This window comes from Ascaphus truei, assembly GCF_040206685.1.
Source record: "Ascaphus truei isolate aAscTru1 chromosome 20 unlocalized genomic scaffold, aAscTru1.hap1 SUPER_20_unloc_3, whole genome shotgun sequence".
In the NCBI taxonomy this organism is placed as follows: domain Eukaryota; kingdom Metazoa; phylum Chordata; class Amphibia; order Anura; family Ascaphidae; genus Ascaphus; species Ascaphus truei.
Window position 1 is genome coordinate 513,801 of NW_027453859.1, and position 20,421 is coordinate 534,221.

At 49.0% G+C, this 20,421-nt stretch overlaps 1 protein-coding gene across 8 annotated transcripts in view; it reads right to left on the reverse strand.

The window, feature by feature from the left end:
* Window positions 1-19,441, reverse strand: part of RGL2 (ral guanine nucleotide dissociation stimulator like 2) — a 64,228-nt gene extending 44,787 nt beyond the window's left edge. For 2 of the 8 annotated variants that reach the window (XM_075580942.1, XM_075580941.1), the window contains exons 1-5: window positions 9,767-9,969; window positions 9,193-9,270; window positions 7,109-7,272; window positions 842-901; window positions 157-424 (exon numbers count right to left, since the gene is read on the reverse strand). In XM_075580942.1, the coding sequence (XP_075437057.1) occupies window positions 157-424; window positions 842-901; window positions 7,109-7,272; window positions 9,193-9,270; window positions 9,767-9,850 (654 nt within the window). In that variant the 5' untranslated portion in view covers window positions 9,851-9,969. Of the gene's footprint in view, window positions 1-156; window positions 425-841; window positions 902-7,108; window positions 7,273-7,767; window positions 8,079-9,192; window positions 9,271-9,766; window positions 10,653-18,379 lie in introns of those variants that run through there. The other 6 variants (XM_075580946.1, XM_075580940.1, XM_075580943.1 and 3 more) reach the window with 5 other exon arrangements.
* Between the last annotated feature and the right edge of the window lie 980 nt (window positions 19,442-20,421).

The following is a 20,421-nucleotide window of genomic DNA, read 5'->3' on the forward strand; positions in this document are numbered from 1 at the left end:
AGAGACAGTCTATGTTATAAAGAGACAGTCTACGTTATATAGAGACAGTCAGTGTAAAAAAAGACAGATGTTCTAATAAAGAAACAGTTGTTGCAGTAAAGAGACAGTCGATGTCGTAAAGAGACAGTGTAATAAAGAGACAGCTGGCGTTCTCACAGCCTCCAGCGTGGTCAGTTGCTCTGCCACATGTCCAGCCTGGAAAGTGAGAATGTCTAAAGGGTCCGAGTTGGCGGTCTTGGGCTCTTCTCCATCGGGGGGGCAGCGCTCTCTCCGGACTGTCTCTCCCGTGCCCAGACCCTGCAGTCTCGTCACCATGTTGGCGTTTGGCGAGAGGCTGAGAGACAATCGCTGTCTTATCTCGGAGTCAAGAGACACGAAGTCTTCAGGGTACTGAGACATCCAGCCGTAGAAGAGACTGCTGACACTAAGTGAAGAGAGCATCAGAGATAGAATAAGAGAGAGGACGGGGGGAAGAAAGAGAAAGTGGAAGGAGGAAAGAGAGAAACGGAGGAGGAGAGAGAGAGAGAGAGAGAGACAGAGACAGATGGATGGGGAGACAAAGACAGGCGGGAAGAGAGAAAGAGACAGACGGGAAGAGAGAGAGGGGAAAGAGAGAAAGGGAAGAGAAATACAGACAGATGGTACGAAAGAGAGGGAAGAGAGAGACAGACAAACAGGAAGAAAGAGAGGGAAGAAAGAAACGGGGAGAGAGACAGACAGGAAGAGAGAGATGGGGAGATAGACAGTCAGACAGTCGGGAAGAAAGAGAAGGTAGAGAGAGAGAGTGAGACAGACAATGGGGGCGGAGGGGGGGAGAAATGCAGACAGTTTTCACACTCACTCCTCATCTCTTCGTCCGTGTGTCTCGTCAGCAGACTGTGCGTGAGCGTCACTCTCTAATCTGCACAGATCAGAGAAATAGAGAGTGTCCATGTAATATACTGACCAGTCCAGCAGTATACTCAGCACAGATATATACGTGTATATGCTACAAGTACAGTATACAGTATGTACACTGTGACCGATGCAGAATGAATCTGTCCCACCGGTCACACCGTGCGATAAGGAATAGGAGACCCCGAGGCCTGCTCTATAAACCTCGATAACTAAGTCATCGTGCGTTCGGAGCACGTCCCGGACTGTCAGAAAGCGCCGATAGAATCACTGCTTCTCAGGTAATGAAGGGGTTAAATACCAGTGCCCGGTTTATTGGGGGTAGAGGGGGTGGGTTACTACCGCTAATGAATGATACCCACCATAAACACCCACCACGGGCCAAATACCGCCTTCACCCATCCCCTCTATACCCAACAACACCCCACCCCCCTAACACATACAGTGCAGTAATGGGCACAATCCCTATTATCCAGCTCTGAATAATAGCTCATTTGCCCATTAAAAATAAAACATTATCCAGCCAGCATAAAGTAAATTAAAGTTCTACTTACCCCTGCCAGGATGAAGGCCGTCCTCATTACCGTCCCCCGCGTCCATGTCCTCCGTGGGCAGCAACAGTATAATCAAAAACAAACTAATGGCCACTAACGCCTTAATCACGTTAGCAGTTACTAACCGCTGTAGTAATAAAGGGGTTAGCCTCCTCTCCCGCTACCCACCTGGGATGCCTAACCACCCTCTCCAGGGCAACCTCCCCTTCTACCCATTGATTGTCACAGTGATAAAACACTGCCCATAATATGGCCATGGTTTGCCACCATGGCAATGAATGGGCAAGCTAAAAAAAAAAAAAACAGGCACAAAATAAAACACATGACATTGAAATATGTATGTATGTCTTTATTTATATAGCTCAATTAATGTACAGGCATACCCTGCATTAACGTGCGCAATGGGTCCAGAGCATGTATGTAAAGTGAAAATGTACTTAAAGTGAAGCACTGCCTTTCCCCACTTATCGATGCATGTTCTGTACGGCAATCGTCATATACATGCATAACAGATGTAAATAACGCATGTGTAACAGGCTCTATAGTCTCCCCGCTTGCGCACAGCTTTGGTACAGGTAGGGAGCCGGTATTGCTGTTCAGGTCGTGCTGACAGGCGCATGCGTGAGCTGCCATTTGCTAATGGGCGATATGTACTTACTCATGAGTGTACTTAAAGTGAGTGTCCTTAAACCGGGGTATGCCTTTACATAGCGCTTCACAGCAGTAATACACGTGACAATCATATAAATAACAAATAATACAAATAACAGATCATGGGAATAAGTGCTTCAGCCATAAAAGAAACATTTAGGAAAAGGAGTCCCTGCTCCGAGGAGCTTACAATCTAATTGGTAGGTAGGAAGAACGTACAGAGACAGTAGGAGGGAGTTCTGGTAAGTGCGTCTGCAGGGGGTAGATACAAAGGGGGTAGAGAGAAGACATCCTTGAGCAGAACACAAGAGTCGGGATGGCGCATAGCGAGAAATTAGGGCTGAGATGTAAGGAGGGGCAGAAGAGTGTAAAGCTTTAAAAGTGAGGAGAAGAATGGGGTGTGAGATGCGGGATTTGATCGGAAGCCAGGAGAGGGATTTCAGGAGGGGAGACGCTGAGACAGATCTAGGAAAGAGTAGAGTGATTCTGGCAGCAGCGTTTAGGATAGATTGTAGGGGAGACAGGTGAGAGGCAGGAAGGCCGGACAGCAGGAGGTTACAGTAATCAAGACGGAAGAGAATGAGGGCCTGAGTCAGAGTTTTAGCAGTCGAGCAACAGAGGAAAGGGCGTATCTTTGTTATATTGCGGAGGAAAAAGCGACAAGTTTTAGAAATGTTTTGAATGTGAGGGGCCAATGTGAGAGAGGAGTCGAGTGTGACCCCTAGGCAGCGTGCTTGGGCTACTGGGTGAATGATCGTAGTTCCAACAGTAATGTGGAAGGAGGTAGTAATGCCAGATTTGGGAGGAAGTATGAGGAGCTCCGTTTTTGACATGTTCAATTTAAGGCGTCGGAGGGCCATCCAGGATGATATAGCAGAGAGACATTCAGAAACTTTGGTCTGTACAGCAGGTGTAAGGTAAGGCGTAGAAAAGTAAATATGTGTGTCGTCAGCATAGAGGTGATAATTAAACCCAAGAGATGTGATTAGGTCACCTAGAGAGAGTGTATACAGAGAAAAGAGAAGAGGTCCCAGGACAGAGCCCTGGGGTACCCCCACAGAGAGATCAATAGAGGAGGAGGAGGTGTTAGCAGAAGAGACACTGTATGGAGAATGTGTGTGGAGTATGGAGAATGTGAAGAGGGTGATCTACAGTATCAAATGCTGCAGAGAGGTCGAGTAATATGAGCAGAGTGTAATGACCTCTGTCTTTGGCAGCATGGAGGTCGTCAGTTATTTTAGTGAGGGCTGTTTCCGTGGAGTGAGCAGTGCGGAAGCCAGATTGTAGAGGGTCTAGGAGAGAATAGGTGTTGAGAAAATGGAGCAAGCGAGCGAATACAAGACGTTCAAGTAGTTTGGAGGCAAAAGGCAGGAGGGAGACAGGTCGATAGTTAGAAAGACAGGTAGGGTCTAGCTTGCTGTTTTTGAGTAATGGTATGACTGTTGCATGTTTGAAGGAGGAGGGAAAGGTTCCAGAGTAGAGGGAGGAGTTAAAAATGTGTGTGAGCGTAGGGATTATAGTGGAACCAAGAGGTTTTAGGAGATGGGAGGGAATGGGGTCAAGAGGGCAAGTGGTAGAGGGAGAAGAGGAGATCAGCAACAACACATCCTCCTCTGTGACAGTGGAAAAAGAGTCATGGAAGGCAGGAGGAGAGTTAGGAAGAGGTGTAGGATGGGAGGAGGAAACAGAGGGGATGTTCTGCCGTATGGATTCCACCTTTTCCTTAAAATAGTCAGCAAAGTCCAGAGGTGCAATGGAGGAAGAAGAACAGGCAGCCGACAAGCATTTCACAATAAAGCCATTGATTGTGACTGTGGTAACGCAAGCCCCCAGTATGGCCAGGGATTGCCACACTGACAATAAATGGTCAAGCAAAAAAAAAAAGAAGCATAACACAAAATACAATACATTACATTTAAATAAACACAAACATTTGCCAAAGAATGAAAAATAAACAGTGAAGCGCACCAAGGGTCAAGGTTTATGTAATAACAATAAAATAAATAACATGTAAAAACTTACATATAAGAATATATAGGTCCAGTAGATCAGTGCACAGGTATCAGTACGAATGGGTTCCTAGGCGCAGGGGGTAGGTGCTGAGGCTCACAGGTCAGTCCCGCGCGCTGGCGCTGGCTTGCGGCTTCTCGCAGGACCCGTGTATAGTAGTCCACCACAATCGTCGGTATTCCAACATACATCTCACTCGAGCGAAGAGAAGGAAAAGTCTCTAACGTCTTGTTTGAGGGCTGGAGCTTGTTCAACCAAAGATCTGGATACCAATGTGCACGGAGTTCACACGACTGACCTGTGAACCTCAGCACCTACCCCCTGCGCCTAGGAACCCACTCGGACTGATTACCTGTGCACTGATCTACTGGACCTGTATATTCTTATATGTAAGTTTTTACATGTTATTTATTTTATTGTCATTATATAAATCTTGACCCTTGGTGCGCTTCTGTGTTTATTTTTCATTAACACCTGGTGTTTGGAGCCTTCCTACGACGGTTACTGGTGGAGGAGGGTTACCTTCACATCACAGCAGCAGCAAGAGGGAAGAGCTGATCTCCTCCAAGATCCTTTTAGGAAGCAAGAGCGCGGTTTGATTTTATCACCATTTGCCAAAGAATGCATCGCTTGTGACTGTGTTTATCTGCGCCAGAGGAACAGGCCGCGAGTCCGCCCCGCCGCGAGTCCGCCCACCGCGAGTCCGCCCCGCCGCGAGTCCGCCCCGCCGCGAGTCCGCCCCGCCGCGAGTCCGCCTGATTCCTACCCCCCAGCGCTAGAGGAACAGGCCTCGCTATCCTCACCGCTTCCCTGGTGCACATCAGCCAGTCCGGGAGACGGCGGAGATCGGACGGTCTGCTGCCGGATACATCTCCTGCGTGGTAAGTCCGCCCCGCCGCGAGTCCGCCTGATTCCTATCCCCCCCGCGCTAGAGGAACAGGCCGCGCTATCCTCACCGCTTCTCTGGTCCGGGGGGTTAGAAGGAGACCTCTAAATGCCCGTTATTATTAGCGGACAAGCTGTGAGCGGGCGTCGCTCGCCCCGTTCTGAATACGTGGTTACGTGGGTACATTTACGCACTGTGGCGTGCGCGTGTCCCATTCTGAATACGTGGTGACGTGGGTACATTTACGCACTGTGGCGTGCGCGTGTCCCATTCTGAATACGTGGTGACGTGGGTACATTTACGCACTGTGGCGTGCGCGCATCCCGTTCTGAATACGTGGTGACGTGGGTACATTTACGCACTGTGGCATGCGTGTGTCCCGTTCTGAATACGCGGTGATGTGGGTACATTTACGCACTGTGGCGTGCGCGCGTCCCGTTCTGAATACGCGGTGACGTGGGTACATTTACGCACTGTGGCGTGCGCGCGTCCCGTTCTGAATACGTGGTGACGTGGGTACATTTACGCACTGTGGCGTGCGCGCGTCCCGTACTGAATACGTGGTGACGTGGGTACATTTACGCACTGTGGCGTGCGCGCGTCCCGTACTGAATACGCGGTGACGTGGGTACATTTACGCACTGTGGCGTGCGTGCGTCCCGTTCTGAATACGTGGTGACGTGGGTACATTTACGCACTGTGGCATGCGCGCGTCCCGTTCTGAATACGCGGTGACGTGGGTACATTTACGCACTGTGGCGTGCGCGCGTCCCGTTCTGAATACGCGGTGACGTGGGTACATTTACGCACTGTGGCGTGCGCGCGTCCCGTTCTGAATACGCGGTGACGTGGGTACATTTACGCACTGTGGCGTGCGCGCGTCCCATTCTGAATACGTGGTGACGTGGGTACATTTACGCACTGTGGCGTGCGCGCGTCCCGTTCTGAATACGTGGTGACGTGGGTACATTTACGCACTGTGGCGTGCGCGCGTCCCGTTCTGAATACGCGGTGACGTGGGTACATTTACGCACTGTGGCGTGCGCGCGTCCCGTTCTGAATACGTGGTGACGTGGGTACATTTACGCACTGTGGCGTGCGCTCGTCCCGTTCTGAATACGTGGTGACGTGGGTACATTTACGCACTGTGGCGTGCGCGCGTCCCGTTCTGAATACGTGGTGACGTGGGTACATTTACGCACTGTGGCGTGCGCGCGTCCCGTTCTGAATACGTGGTGACGTGGGTACATTTACGCACTGTGGCGTGCGCGCGTCCCGTTCTGAATACGTGGTGACGTGGGTACATTTACGCACTGTGGCGTGCGCGCGTCCCGTTCTGAATACGTGGTGACGTGGGTACATTTACGCACTGTGGCGTGCGCGCGTCCCGTTCTGAATACGCGGTGACGTGGGTACATTTACGCACTGTGGCGTGCGCGCGTCCCTTTCTGAATACGCGGTGACGTGGGTACATTTACGCACTGTGGCGTGCGCGCTCTTCCTGTTGGTCTTTTAGATGCGATGTGGGCGACGCGTTGGAAGAGCTGACGCCCGACCCCCTCTGCTAATTGCTATATCACTACCCGAGTATTTTTTATACTCCTACTACCGGTTGGGACTTCTTACAGCTGAATGTACTTCATTCCTCAGCGGGACGTCTTACAGAGACTGTCACATAGTTACATAGTTACATCGTTACATAGTTGTTACATAGTTACGTAGTTGTTACATAGTTACATAGTTACATAGTTGTTACATAGTTACATAGTTACATAGTTACGTAGTTGTTACATAGTTACATAGTTACATAGTTGTTACATAGTTACATAGTTACATAGTAGATGAGGTTGAAAAAAGACGTAGGTCCATCAAGTACAACCTATGCTACATTTAGCACAGGGATTGCTGTATATGAATTGTCACATTTATTCACTTACAATGGTTTAATATTGTTCTTACAGCGCAGGTATTATTCTTGTTTACACACTTACACACACACACAGTCACACACACACAGTCACACACACACAGTCACACACACACAGTCACACACACACACACACACACACACACACACACACACACACACACACACACACACACACACACTGACCTGTCCAGCAGTATAGTCAGCACTTCTCTGGTACTGGAAAAGGTGCGATATGTCGCAAGGAATGCTGGGATATAGGTGAGGTCACGCAGGTTCCGGGCTTCCAATAAGTGGAGGACAAGACTGGGGAGGGAGCCAGACCGAAGAGCTAGCACTCTAATGGGAATCTGCGGAGAGAGGATACACACACGTGTGTATATATATATATATATACAGGAGCTGAACTGGAGAGCTAACACTAATGGGAATCTAAGGAGAGAGGATACACACGTGTGTGTGTGTGTGTGTGTGTGTGTGTGTGTGTGTGTGTGTGTGTGTGTGTATACAGGAGCTGAACTGGAGAGCTAACACTAATGGGAATCTAAGGAGAGAGGATACACACATATATACACAAAAAGAAGCTGAGTGAAAGGACATTGAGCACTGCAGAACAAAGTATCAGGCTGGCGGCAGCGTGCAACAAAAAGACTTTAATGTGGCATATAAGCCCTGATTAAAATGACATACAGAACAATTCTCTGACGCGTTTCGTCTTCACGGCCTGATACTTATTTCTGCAGTGCTCAAAGTCCTTTCACTCACCTTGTTATCCACTGCTGGGACGGATGCACGCCACGAGGAGAGCAGTGGTGGAGTTCCTTCCCCCCGGACCAACAGCTTACCGGCACTACTAAGGCAGCTCTGTGAGTTTCTACACTCTCTGCCTGAGGACCCGCTGGGAACACGTGACCCGCCAGAGAAGGAACCGCCGGATGGGACATACATTCCGGTCAGGTTAGAGGTTTTCTTTCCCTACACATAGCGGTTTGATCCTAGAAAACAGTGTCTGGGTACATCCAAAAGCTGTCTTAATTGGTTGCTTCAGTGTAAGATTTGGGGAAGAGATCACACTGCTCGTGAAGTATTTAACCCTGGATCCCCTGAAGACCCTCTAAGTTTCATTTAGGTCTTCGCCGACACCGGTTTGGAGCACCCAAATAGGGAATATTTCCCTTACCAACCTATATTACAAAAAGAAGCTGGACTGAAGAAATAACACTCTAATGAGAATCTGAGGAAAGAGGCTACACACGTGTGTGTGTGTGTGTGTGTGTGTGTGTGTGTGTGTGTGTGTGTGTGTGTATATATATATATATATTATTATACAGAATAGAATATATACTATTCATGGTCCCAAGACTCAACAAAGTATCCGGACGTTCCTCCTTCTCCTTCCGTGCACCCCAAAACTGGAACAACCTACCAGAGACTCTCATATCCACCACCAGCTTAAGTTCTTTTAAATCTAAGGCTGTCTCACACTTTAATCTGGTCTGTAACTGTTTCATAAGCTCATAATATATATTTTCTTTAACTGTGCATGCAATGTCTTGTATATAAATGTATACCTTGTTCATTTATGTAACTGTATTTGTAACCATGTATTATTTGTTTTACTCTGTGCCCAGGACATACTTGAAAACGAGAGGTAACTCTCAATGTATTACTTCCTGGTAAAATATTTTATAAATAAATAAATAAATAAATATACAGGAGCTGAACTGGAGAGCTAAAGTCCATGATTTAGGGAATATTTGTTCCTGTAAAGTACCCCTAGTTTGGCATAGGTCTTGGTTGTCAGGGTACCAATGTGCATCCCGAATGTTAAGTGGGATTTAAAACTAGTAACAGGTGTTAGGGTGGTGTTAGCGTTGGTTCTAATCAGGAGCTCAGTCACTGGAAGCTTTAAAAATTTAGTCTTGGTCCCAAATCCCATTGTTACATGGGGTAATAGGAGGAGTTATAGGGAGCAGTTATATGGGGTAATATCCCATTGTTACAGTCTTGTCAGTGTTTAAAAACAGTTTGTTTTGGGAAATCCAGTTTTCAAGCCTCAAAAAGTCAGACTGAAGTGTGTGTTCCAGGTGCCGGAAGAAGAGATCAGTGTATCTCAAAATCTCGCACAGATAAAAGCAAAACGGTATCGTCTATTAATATATATATATATTGGACTAAAGAGCTAGCCCTCTAATGGAGAGGATATATACCCCCACGTATAAAAATGCAAACATTTACATAGGTAAATGGTGATGCAGAGGTTGTGTTACCTGTTGTGTGTTTGTGCTGCGCAGATATACACTATATACAACTCCCTCTTGTTCCTCCTCTCCTACATACTTCAGGGTCTGTAACACAAAACCACATGACAATACAGTGCTAAATTTTGTTACACACTACACTACTACATAAAGCTACATGCTGCTACACACCGCTACACTAATACACAAATCTACATTCTGCTACACATTAATACACACTACACCGCTACTCATACACAAAGCTACAGATTACACACTACACTTCTAGACACGCTCACACCCACACAGTGTCATACACATAAATACAAAGTGACACACACACATACTGTATTTATGCAAAGTATCACACACACATAAATACACAGTGATACACAGTGATACACAGTCACACAGTCACACACACACACACAGTGACAGTCTCACGTTCTTGGGCAGACAGCACCACATGGTTCTGGGGGTGACACATGGATCCCTCCTGGACACACACACACACACACACACACACACACACACACACACACACACACACACACTGATACACACACACACACACAGTGACACACACACAGTGTGACAGTCTCACCTTGTTGGGCAGACAGTACCACATGCTTCTGGAGGTGACACATGGATCCCTCCTGGTCACACAGGATATGAGGGACACATTCATAGATGGGACCCCAAGAGAGGGGAGAGAGAAGAGGGGGAGAGAGAGAGGGGAGAGAAGGAGGGGGAGAGAGAGAGAGGGAAAGAGAAGGAGGGGGAGAGGGGGAGAGAGGGGAGAGAAGGGCGGGGGGCTGGGGAGAGAGAAGGGGTGGGCTGGGGGAGAGAAGGGGGGGAGAGAGAGAGGGAAAGAGGAGGGGGAGAGAGAGAGGGGAGAGAAGGAGGGGGAGAGAGGGAAAGAGAAGGAGGGGAGAGGGGGAGAGAGAGGGAAAGAGGAGGGGGAGAGGGGAGAGAAGGAGGGGGAGAGAGAGAGAGTGAAAGAGAAGGAAGGGGAGAGGGAGAGAGAGGGCGGGGGCTGGGGAGAGAGAAGGGGTGGGCTGGGGGGAGAGAAGGGGGGGAGAGATAGAGGAGTTGGAGGAAGAGGGAGGGGAGGGAGAGAAATAGAGGTGGTGGGGAGAGAGAAGGAAAGAGAAGGAGGGAAAGAGGAAGAGAGCGAGGGAAAGAGGAGGGGGGAGAGAGGGAGAGAGAGAGGGAAGGAAGGAGGAGGAGGGGGAAGAGGGGAAGAGAGATGGGGAGGGAGGAGGGAGAGAGAGTTGGAGAAGAGGTTTAGAAGAAAATCAGAAAGAGAGACAGACAGACAGACAGAGAGACAGAGAGACACACAGATTGATAGATAGATAGATAGATAGATAGATAGATAGATAGATAGATAGATAGATAGATAGATAGATAAATAGACAGATAGAGAGATAGACAGATAGATAGATAAATAGACAGATAGAGAGATTCCTATTTCCTGGCGGCTGGATTTTCACTTCCTGACACTAAACATGAAATGACCCGCACACAGACACACACGCACACAGACACGCACACCCTGCAAAACCTGTTTTATAACTATACTTACAGATTATACACACACACACACACACACATATAGATATTCTCATTTATACACAGACCCACACACACTGACCTTTACACACACACACACACACACACACACACACACACACACACACACACACACACACACACACACACATAAATGGAATAGATCTAGAAGAAGTGGAAGGCGGTGTCCACGTGTGGCCGGCGAGTTACAATGGGTGGGAACCAATGGATGGAATGAAATTAATAGGAGAATGAAAGTGGTATGGAGACATATGCAAGAAACAAGACAATCGTACAAGGGAAGCCTTCTCCTGCCTCCAGAGGAGAGGACTTGTCCATTTGCAAGAAACAAGACAATCGTACAAGGGAGCCTTCTCCTGCCTCCAGAGGAGAGGACTTGTCCATTTGCAAGAAACAAGACAATCATATAAGGAAGCCTTCTCCTGCCTCCAGAGGAGAGGACTTGTCCATTTGCAAGAAACAAGACAATCGTATAAGGAAGCCTTCTCCTGCCTCCAGAGGAGAGGACTTGTCCATTTGCAAGAAACAAGACAATCGTATAAGGAAGCCTTCTCCTGCCTCCAGAGGAGAGGACTTGTCCATTTGCAAGAAACAAGACAATCATATAAGGAAGCCTTCTCCTGCCTCCAGAGGAGAGGACTTGTCCATTTGCAAGAAACAAGACAATCGTACAAGGGAGCCTTCTCCTGCCTCCAGAGGAGAGGACTTGTCCATTTGCAAGAAACAAGACAATCGTATAAGGAAGCCTTCTCCTGCCTCCAGAGGAGAGGACTTGTCCATTTGCAAGAAACAAGACAATCGTATAAGGAAGCCTTCTCCTGCCTCCAGAGGAGAGGACTTGTCCATTTGCAAGAAACAAGACAATCGTACAAACAAGTCTTCTCCGGGCCTGCAGAGGGTAGAGGACTTGTGCATTCTCAGGAAACAAGACAATCTTACAAGGGAGCCTTCTCCTGCCTCCAGAGGAAAGGACTTGTCCATTTGCAAGAAACATGACAATCATACAAGGGAGCCTTCTCCTGCCTCCAGAGGAGAGGACTTGTCCATTTGCAAGAAACATGACAATCGTACAAGGGAGCCTTCTCCTGCCTCCAGAGGAGAGGACTCTTCCATTTGCAAGAAACAAGACAATCGTACAAACAAGTCTTCTCCGGGCCTGCAGAGGGTAGAGGACTTGTGCATTCTCAGGAAACAAGACAATCTTACAAGGGAGCCTTCTCCTGCCTCCAGAGGAGAGGACTTGTCCATTTGCAAGAAACAAGACAGTCGTACAAAGGAGCCTTCTCCTGCCTCCAGAGGAGAGGACTTGTGTGTTTGCTGGAGCCTGTGAGCTCAGAACGCTTTATTCCAATGTACAGTGTGTGAGCACATTGATGTTATCCATTCTGTTACAGAATGACGCTATGGTGGCATTCTCTCTTTTTCAGTGTTACCCTGGAGCTGCATCTTGATCCCGGCCTATACACAGACCATCATCGTGTATTCCACCATTGGTTCCTAATGCTGAAAAGAGGGCATTTAACTCTGGTTAATTGATCTTCCAATACACTTTCCTATACTGTGTCGCACTATTTTGTGTTTTTTCTTCTCTCCACATATCCCACGAGAGCTGCGCTCCTGCTTTGTTCAAAAATAAGAAAGGGCTTAGTCTTAGGAATACACAAAAACAATGAGACAGTTAAGCATGACCGGAGAGGTGAAAAGAACGAGAGATACATAATAGATCAAAAGTCGCCACAGAGTAGGGACAGAGTCTTACCAAGAGGAAGTCTAAGCCGGCAGAGAAGCACCAAATCAAATATATTGTACATTGTATAAAGACAAACGTAGGGGTAACACAAGGTGAGGTGATGGTTTAGAAACTTATAGGAGAAAGCATACCTTTCTAAACCATGAACTAACCTTGTACCACCGGCATCGGACATCATAGGTAAGAGTCGTTAGCACATGGTACATCAACCAATGCCACCGATTGCTTTACTTTATTGTGTAGTGAGACGGCGACAAGGCCCTTACTCTCACATACCCCATCCACCACGGGGGTGAGAAGAAGCATGAAGACGGCTCCCTTAAAGAAGACAGAGATAAGAGAACAGATAATGGAAGAAATAAACCTAGAGGACTACTCTTCAATCAGTTAACAGTCATGGTCTGCAATCAAGGTTGAGGATGGCTTGGTGAAGACATGGACGGATGTAGGCCATCAGGAGGGACGGATGTAAGCCATCAGGAGGGATGGATGTAGGCCATCAAGATGGATGGATGTAGACCATCAGGAGGGACTGATGTAGGCCATCAGGAGGGACGGATGTAGGCCATCAAGAGGGACGGATGTAGGCCATCAGGAGGGAAGGATGTAGACCATCAGGAGGGACGGATGTAGGCCATCAGGAGGGACGGATGTAGGCCATCAGGAGGGACGGATGTAGGCCATCAGGAGGGAAGGATGTAAGCCATCAGGAGGGATGGATGTAGGCCATCAGGAGGGATGGATGTAGACCATCAGGAGGGTCGGATGTAGGCCATCAGGAGGGACGGATGTAGGCCAACAGGAGGGACGGATGTAGGCCATCAGGAGGGAAGGATGTAGACCATCAGAAGGGACGGATGTAGGCCATCAGGAGGGACAGATGTAGGCCATCAGGAGGGACGGATGTAGGCCATCAGGAGGGAAGGATGTAAGCCATCAGGAGGGATGGATGTAGGCCATCAGGAGGGATGGATGTAGACCATCAGGAGGGTCGGATGTAGGCCATCAGGAGGGACGGATGTAGGCCATCAGGAGGGAAGGATGTAGACCATCAGAAGGGACGGATGTAGGCCATCAGGAGGGACATATGTAGGCCATCAGGAGGGAAGGATGTAGGCCAGCAGGAGGGACGGATGTAGGCCAGCAGGAGGGACGGATGTAGGCCATCAGGAGGGACGGATGTAGGGCCATCAGGAGGGACGGATGTAGGCCATCAGGAGGGACGGATGTAGGCCATCAGGAGGGACGGATGTAGGCCATCAGGAGGGACGGATGTAGGTCATCAGGAGGGACGGATGTAGGCCATCAGGAGGGAAGGATGTAGGCCATCAGGAGTGAAGGATGTAGGCCAGCAGGAGGGACGGATGTAGGCCAGCAGGAGGGACGGATGTAGGCCATCAAGAGGGATGGATGTAGGCCATCAGGAGGGACTGATGTAGGCCATCAGGAGAGACGGATGTAGACCAGCAGGAGGGACGGATGTAGACCAGCAGGAGGGACGGATGTAGGCCATATGGAGGGACAGATGTAGACCATCAGGAGGGAAGGATGTAGGCCATCAGGAGGGACAGATGTAGGCCATCAAGAGGGACGGATGTAGGCCATCAGGAGGGACTGATGTAGGCCATCAGGAGAGACGGATGTAGACCAGCAGGAGGGACGGATGTAGACCATCAGGAGGGACGGATGTAGGCCATATGGAGGGACGGATATAGACCATCAGGAGGGAAGGATGTAGGCCATCAGAAGGGACAGATGTAGGCCATCAGGAGGGACTGATGTAGGCCATCAGGAGGGACGGATGTAGGGCCATCAGAAGGGACAGATGTAGGCCATCAGGAGGGACAGATGTAGGCCATCAGGAGGGACGGATGTAGGCCATCAGGAGGGACAGATGTAGACCATCAGGAGGGACGGATGTAGGCAATCAGGAGGGATGGATGTAGACCATCAAGAGGGACGGATGTAGGCCAGCAGGAGGGACGGATGTAGGCCAGCAGGAAGGACGGATGTAGGCCAGCAGGAGGGACGGATGTAGGCCATCAGGAGGGACGGATGTAGGCCAGCAGGAGGTACGGATGTATGCCATCAGGAGGGACGGATGTAGGCCATCAGGAGGGAAGGATGTAGACCATCAGGAGGGATGGATGTAGGCCATCAGGAGGGATGGATGTAGGCCATCAAGAGGGACGAATGTAGGCCATCAGGAGGGACAGATGTAGGCCATCAGGAGAGACGGATGTAGACCAGCAGGAGGGACAGATGTAGACCATCAGGAGGGACAGATGTAGACCATCAGGAGGGACGGATGTTGACTTCATATGGATGTAGACCATCAGGAGGGATGGATGTAGACCATCAGGAGGGACGGATGTTGACTTCATATGGATGTAGACCATCAGGAGGGACAGATGTAGACCATCAGGAGGGACAGATGTAGGCCAGCAGGAGGGACGGATGTAGGCCAGCAGGAAGGACGGATGTAGGCCAGCAGGAGGGACGGATGTAGGCCATCAGGAGGGACGGATGTAGGCCAGCAGGAGGTACGGATGTATGCCATCAGGAGGGACGGATGTAGGCCATCAGGAGGGAAGGATGTAGACCATCAGGAGGGATGGATGTAGGCCATCAGGAGGGATGGATGTAGGCCATCAAGAGGGACGAATGTAGGCCATCAGGAGGGACAGATGTAGGCCATCAGGAGAGACGGATGTAGACCAGCAGGAGGGACAGATGTAGACCATCAGGAGGGACAGATGTAGACCATCAGGAGGGACGGATGTTGACTTCATATGGATGTAGACCATCACGAGGGATGGATGTAGACCATCAGGAGGGACGGATGTTGACTTCATATGGATGTAGACCATCAGGAGGGACAGATGTAGACCATCAGGAGGGACAGATGTAGGCCATCAGGAGGGACGGATGTAGGCCATCAGGAGGGACGGATGTAGGCCATCAGGAGGGAAGGATGTAGACCATCAGGAGGGACGGATGTAGGCCATCAGGAGGGACGGATGTAGGCCATCAGGAGGGACGGATGTAGGCCATCAGGAGGGAAGGATGTAAGCCATCAGGAGGGATGGATGTAGGCCATCAGGAGGGATGGATGTAGACCATCAGGAGGGTCGGATGTAGGCCATCAGGAGGGACGGATGTAGGCCATCAGGAGGGACGGATGTAGGCCAACAGGAGGGACGGATGTAGGCCATCAGGAGGGAAGGATGTAGACCATCAGAAGGGACGGATGTAGGCCATCAGGAGGGACAGATGTAGGCCATCAGGAGGGACGGATGTAGGCCATCAGGAGGGAAGGATGTAGGCCATCAGGAGGGACGGATGTAGGCCATCAGGAGGGATGGATGTAGGCCATCAGGAGGGACGGATGTAGGGCCATCAGGAGGGACGGATGTAGGCCATCAGGAGGGACGGATGTAGGCCATCAGGAGGGACGGATGTAGGCCATCAGGAGGGACGGATGTAGGTCATCAGGAGGGACGGATGAAGGCCATCAGGAGGGAAGGATGTAGGCCATCAGGAGTGAAGGATGTAGGCCAGCAGGAGGGACGGATGTAGGCCATCAGGAGGGACGGATGTAGGCAATCAGGAGGGACGGATGTAGGCCATCAAGAGGGATGGATGTAGGCCATCAGGAGGGACTGATGTAGGCCATCAGGAGAGACGGATGTAGACCAGCAGGAGGGACGGATGTAGACCAGCAGGAGGGACGGATGTAGGCCATATGGAGGGACAGATGTAGACCATCAGGAGGGAAGGATGTAGGCCATCAGGAGGGACAGATGTAGGCCATCAAGAGGGACGGATGTAGGCCATCAGGAGGGACTGATGTAGGCCATCAGGAGAGACGGATGTAGACCAGCAGGAGGGACGGATGTAGACCATCAGGAGGGACGGATGTAGGCCATCAGGAGGGAAGGATGTAGGCCATCAGAAGGGACAGATGTAGGCCCTCAGGAGGGACTGATGTAGGCCATCAGGAGGGACGGATGTAGGGCCATCAGAAGGGACAGATGTAGGCCATCAGGAGGGACAGATGTAGACCATCAGGAGGGACGGATGTAGACCATCAGGAGGGACGGATGTAGGCAATCAGGAGGGACGGATGTAGACCATCAGGAGGGACGGATGTAGGCAATCAGGAGGGATGGATGTAGACCATCAAGAGGGACGGATGTAGGCCAGCAGGAGGGACGGATGTAGGCCATCAGGAGGGACGGATGTAGGCCAGCAGGAGGTACGGATGTATGCCATCAGGAGGGACGGATGTAGGCCATCAGGAGGGACTGATGTAGGCCATCAGGAGGGAAGGATGTAGACCATCAGGAGGGATGGATGTAGGCCATCAGGAGGGATGGATGTAGGCCATCAGGAGAGACGGATGTAGACCAGCAGGAGGGACAGATGTAGACCATCAGGAGGGACAGATGTAGACCATCAGGAGGGACGGATGTTGACTTCATATGGATGTAGACCATCAGGAGGGACGGATGTTGACTTCATATGGATGTAGACCATCAGGAGGGACAGATGTAGACCATCAGGAGGGACAGATGTAGGCCATCAGGAGGGACGGATGTAGACCATCAGGAGGGACGGATGTTGACTTCATATGGATGTAGACCATCAGGAGGGACAGATGTAGACCATCAGGAGGGACAGATGTAGGCCATCAGGAAGGACGGATGTAGACCATCAGGAGGGACAGATGTGGGCCATCAGGAGGGATGGATGTAGGCCCTCAGGAGGGATGGATGTAGGCCCTCAGGAGGGACGGATGTTGACTTCATATGGATGTAGGCCATCGAGAGACATGAAAGGTATCGGATGGATTTACACACGCATATAGATATACACATGAACACACACATACAAATATATACATATATCACCCACACTGTACTTACACACACATGCATATAGATATGCACAGGAAGACATACATATATATACATATATGTATCACACACTACTTACACACACACACACATGCATATAGATATACATAAGGACACACATTTATATATATATATATATATACACATATATCACACACACACACACGTACCCACGCACGCATATAGATATACACTCATAAACACACACTTCTATGTATCACACACATCCGTCACACACGCACATAGATATACACAAGGACACATATATGTGTATATATACACATATATCACACACGCACGCACGCATATAGATATACACAAGGACACATATATGTGTATTTATACACATATATCACACATACATGCACGCACTCACGCACGCATATAGATATACACTCATAAACACACACTTCTATGTATCACACACACACATCCGTAACACACACGCACAAAGATTTACACAAGGACACATATATATATATATATACACATATATCACACACGCACTCACGCACGCATATAGATATACACTCATAAACACACACTTCTATGTATCACACACACACATCCGTCACACACACGCACAAAGATATACACAAGGACACATATATATATACACATATATCACACACGCACGCACTCACACACGCATATAGATATACACTCATAAACACACACTTCTATGTATCACACACATACACATCCATCACACACACGCACAAAGATATACACAAGGACACATGTATATATACACATATATCACACACACGCATGCACGCACGCATATAGATATACACTCATAAACACACACTTCTATGTATCACACACATACACATCCGTCACACACACCCTCTCGCATGCTTTCTGTTACATTATTGCTCTCTCACTCACCCTCTTGCACACCCATTCTGACATGCTCAGTCTCTTGCACACTCTCGCACACTCATCTTACCTCTGCCTGGTCCTCCCGTATGCGGGGTCGCAGCCTCTCCTCCAGCCGCGGTGTGCGAGGGATCATGTGACTGCAAGGGCTGGGTCTCTCACAGTGTGACACACAATGTAACACACACACAGTGTAACACACACAGACATACAATGTAACACCCACAATGTAACACACACACATACAATGTAACAACCACAATGTAACACAGACACAATTTAACACAGGAGAGAGGGGATGTCTCTTAGCAAGAGGAGAGGATGTCTCTTAGCAAGAGGAGAGGATGTCTCTTAGCAAGAGGAGGGGGTGTCTCACAGCAAGAGGAGCGGATGTCTCTTAGCAAGAGGAGGGGATGTCTCGCAGCTAGAAGAGAGGGTCTCTCTTAGCAAGAGGACGGGGTGTCTCACAGCAAGAGGAGGGGATGTCTCTTAGCAAGATGAGAGGCTGTCTCAGCAAGGTTAGGGGATGTCTCGCAGCTAGAGGAGAGGATGTCTCAGCAAGAGGAGAGGATGTCTCTTAGCAAGAGGAGAGGATGTCTCTTAGCAAGAGGAGGGGATGTCTCTTAGCAAGAGGAGGGGATGTCTCTTAGCAAGAGGAGGGGATGTCTCTTAGCAAGAGGAGGGGATGTCTCGCAGCAAGAGGAGGGGATGTCTCGCAGCAAGAGGAGGGGATGTCTCGCAGCAAGAGGAGGGGATGTCTCGCAGCAACAGGAGGGGATGTCTCGCAGTTAGAGGACAGGATGTGTCTTAGCAAGAAAAGTGTATGTCTCTCAGCGGTAGAGTGAAGTATCGCAGTTAGAGGAGGGGATGTCTCTCAGCGGAAGAGTCATGTCTCGCAGTTAGAGGAGGGTATGTCTCACAGCGGAAGAGTCATGTGTCGCAGTTAGAGGGATGTCTCACAGCGAAAGAGTGATGTCTCGCAGTAGGAGGTGGGGATGTCTCACCGCAGTAGAGTTATGTCTCACAGTTAGTGGAGGGGATGTCTCGCAGCAGTAGCGTGATGTCTCGCTGTAGGAGAAGGGGATGTCTCTCAGTGAGGGAGTCCCTCACAGCCTCACCTTTTCCTGAGAGTTGTGTCACATCCTGGGCAGCCGGAAGAGACAGTCAGGAAACCCAAGAGAGCGCTTCCTGCATTGTGAGAGCGCAGTTTGTGTGAGAGGAAAGAGTGTGTGTATATATATATATCTTTATCAGTGTGTGTGTGTATAAGTGTGTATGTATCAGTACCTGTATCAGTGTTTGTGTATCAGTGTGTGCATGTTTGTATCACTGTGCATATTAGTATGTGTGTGTGTGTGTATAAGTGTGTATGTATCAGCACCTGTATCAGTGTTTGTGTATCAGTGTGTGTGCATGTTTGTATCACTGGGCATATCAGTATGTGTGTGTGTGTGTATAAGTGTGTATGTATCAGTACCTGTATCAGTGTTTGTGTATCAGTGTGTGCATGTTTGTATCACTGTGCATATTAGTATGTGTGTGTGTGTATAAGTGTGTATGTATCAGTACCTGTATCAGTGTTTGTGTATCAGCGTGTGTGCATGTTTGTATCACTGTGCATATCAGTGTGTGTGTGTGTGTATAAGTGTGTATGTTTCAGTACCTGTATCAGTGTTTGTGTATCAGTGTGTGTGCATGTTTGTATCACTGTGCATATCAGTATGTGTGTGTGTGTGTGTGTGTGTGTGTATAAGTGTGTATGTATCAGTACCTGTATCAGTGTTTGTGTATCAGTGTGTGTTCATGTTTGTATGACTGTGCATATCAGTATGTGTGTGTGTGTGTATAAGTGTGTATGTATCAGTACCTGTATCAGTGTTTGTGTATCAGTGTGTGTGCGTATGTTTGTATCACTGTGCATATCAGTATGTGTGTGTGTGTATAAGTGTGTATGTATCAGTACCTGTATCAGTGTTTGTGTATCAGTGTGTGCATGTTTGTATCACTGTGCATATCAGTATGTGTGTGTGTGTGTGTGTGTGTGTGTGTGTGTGTGTGTGTGTGTGTGTGTGTGTGTGTGTGTATAAGTGTGTATGTATCAGTACCTGTTTT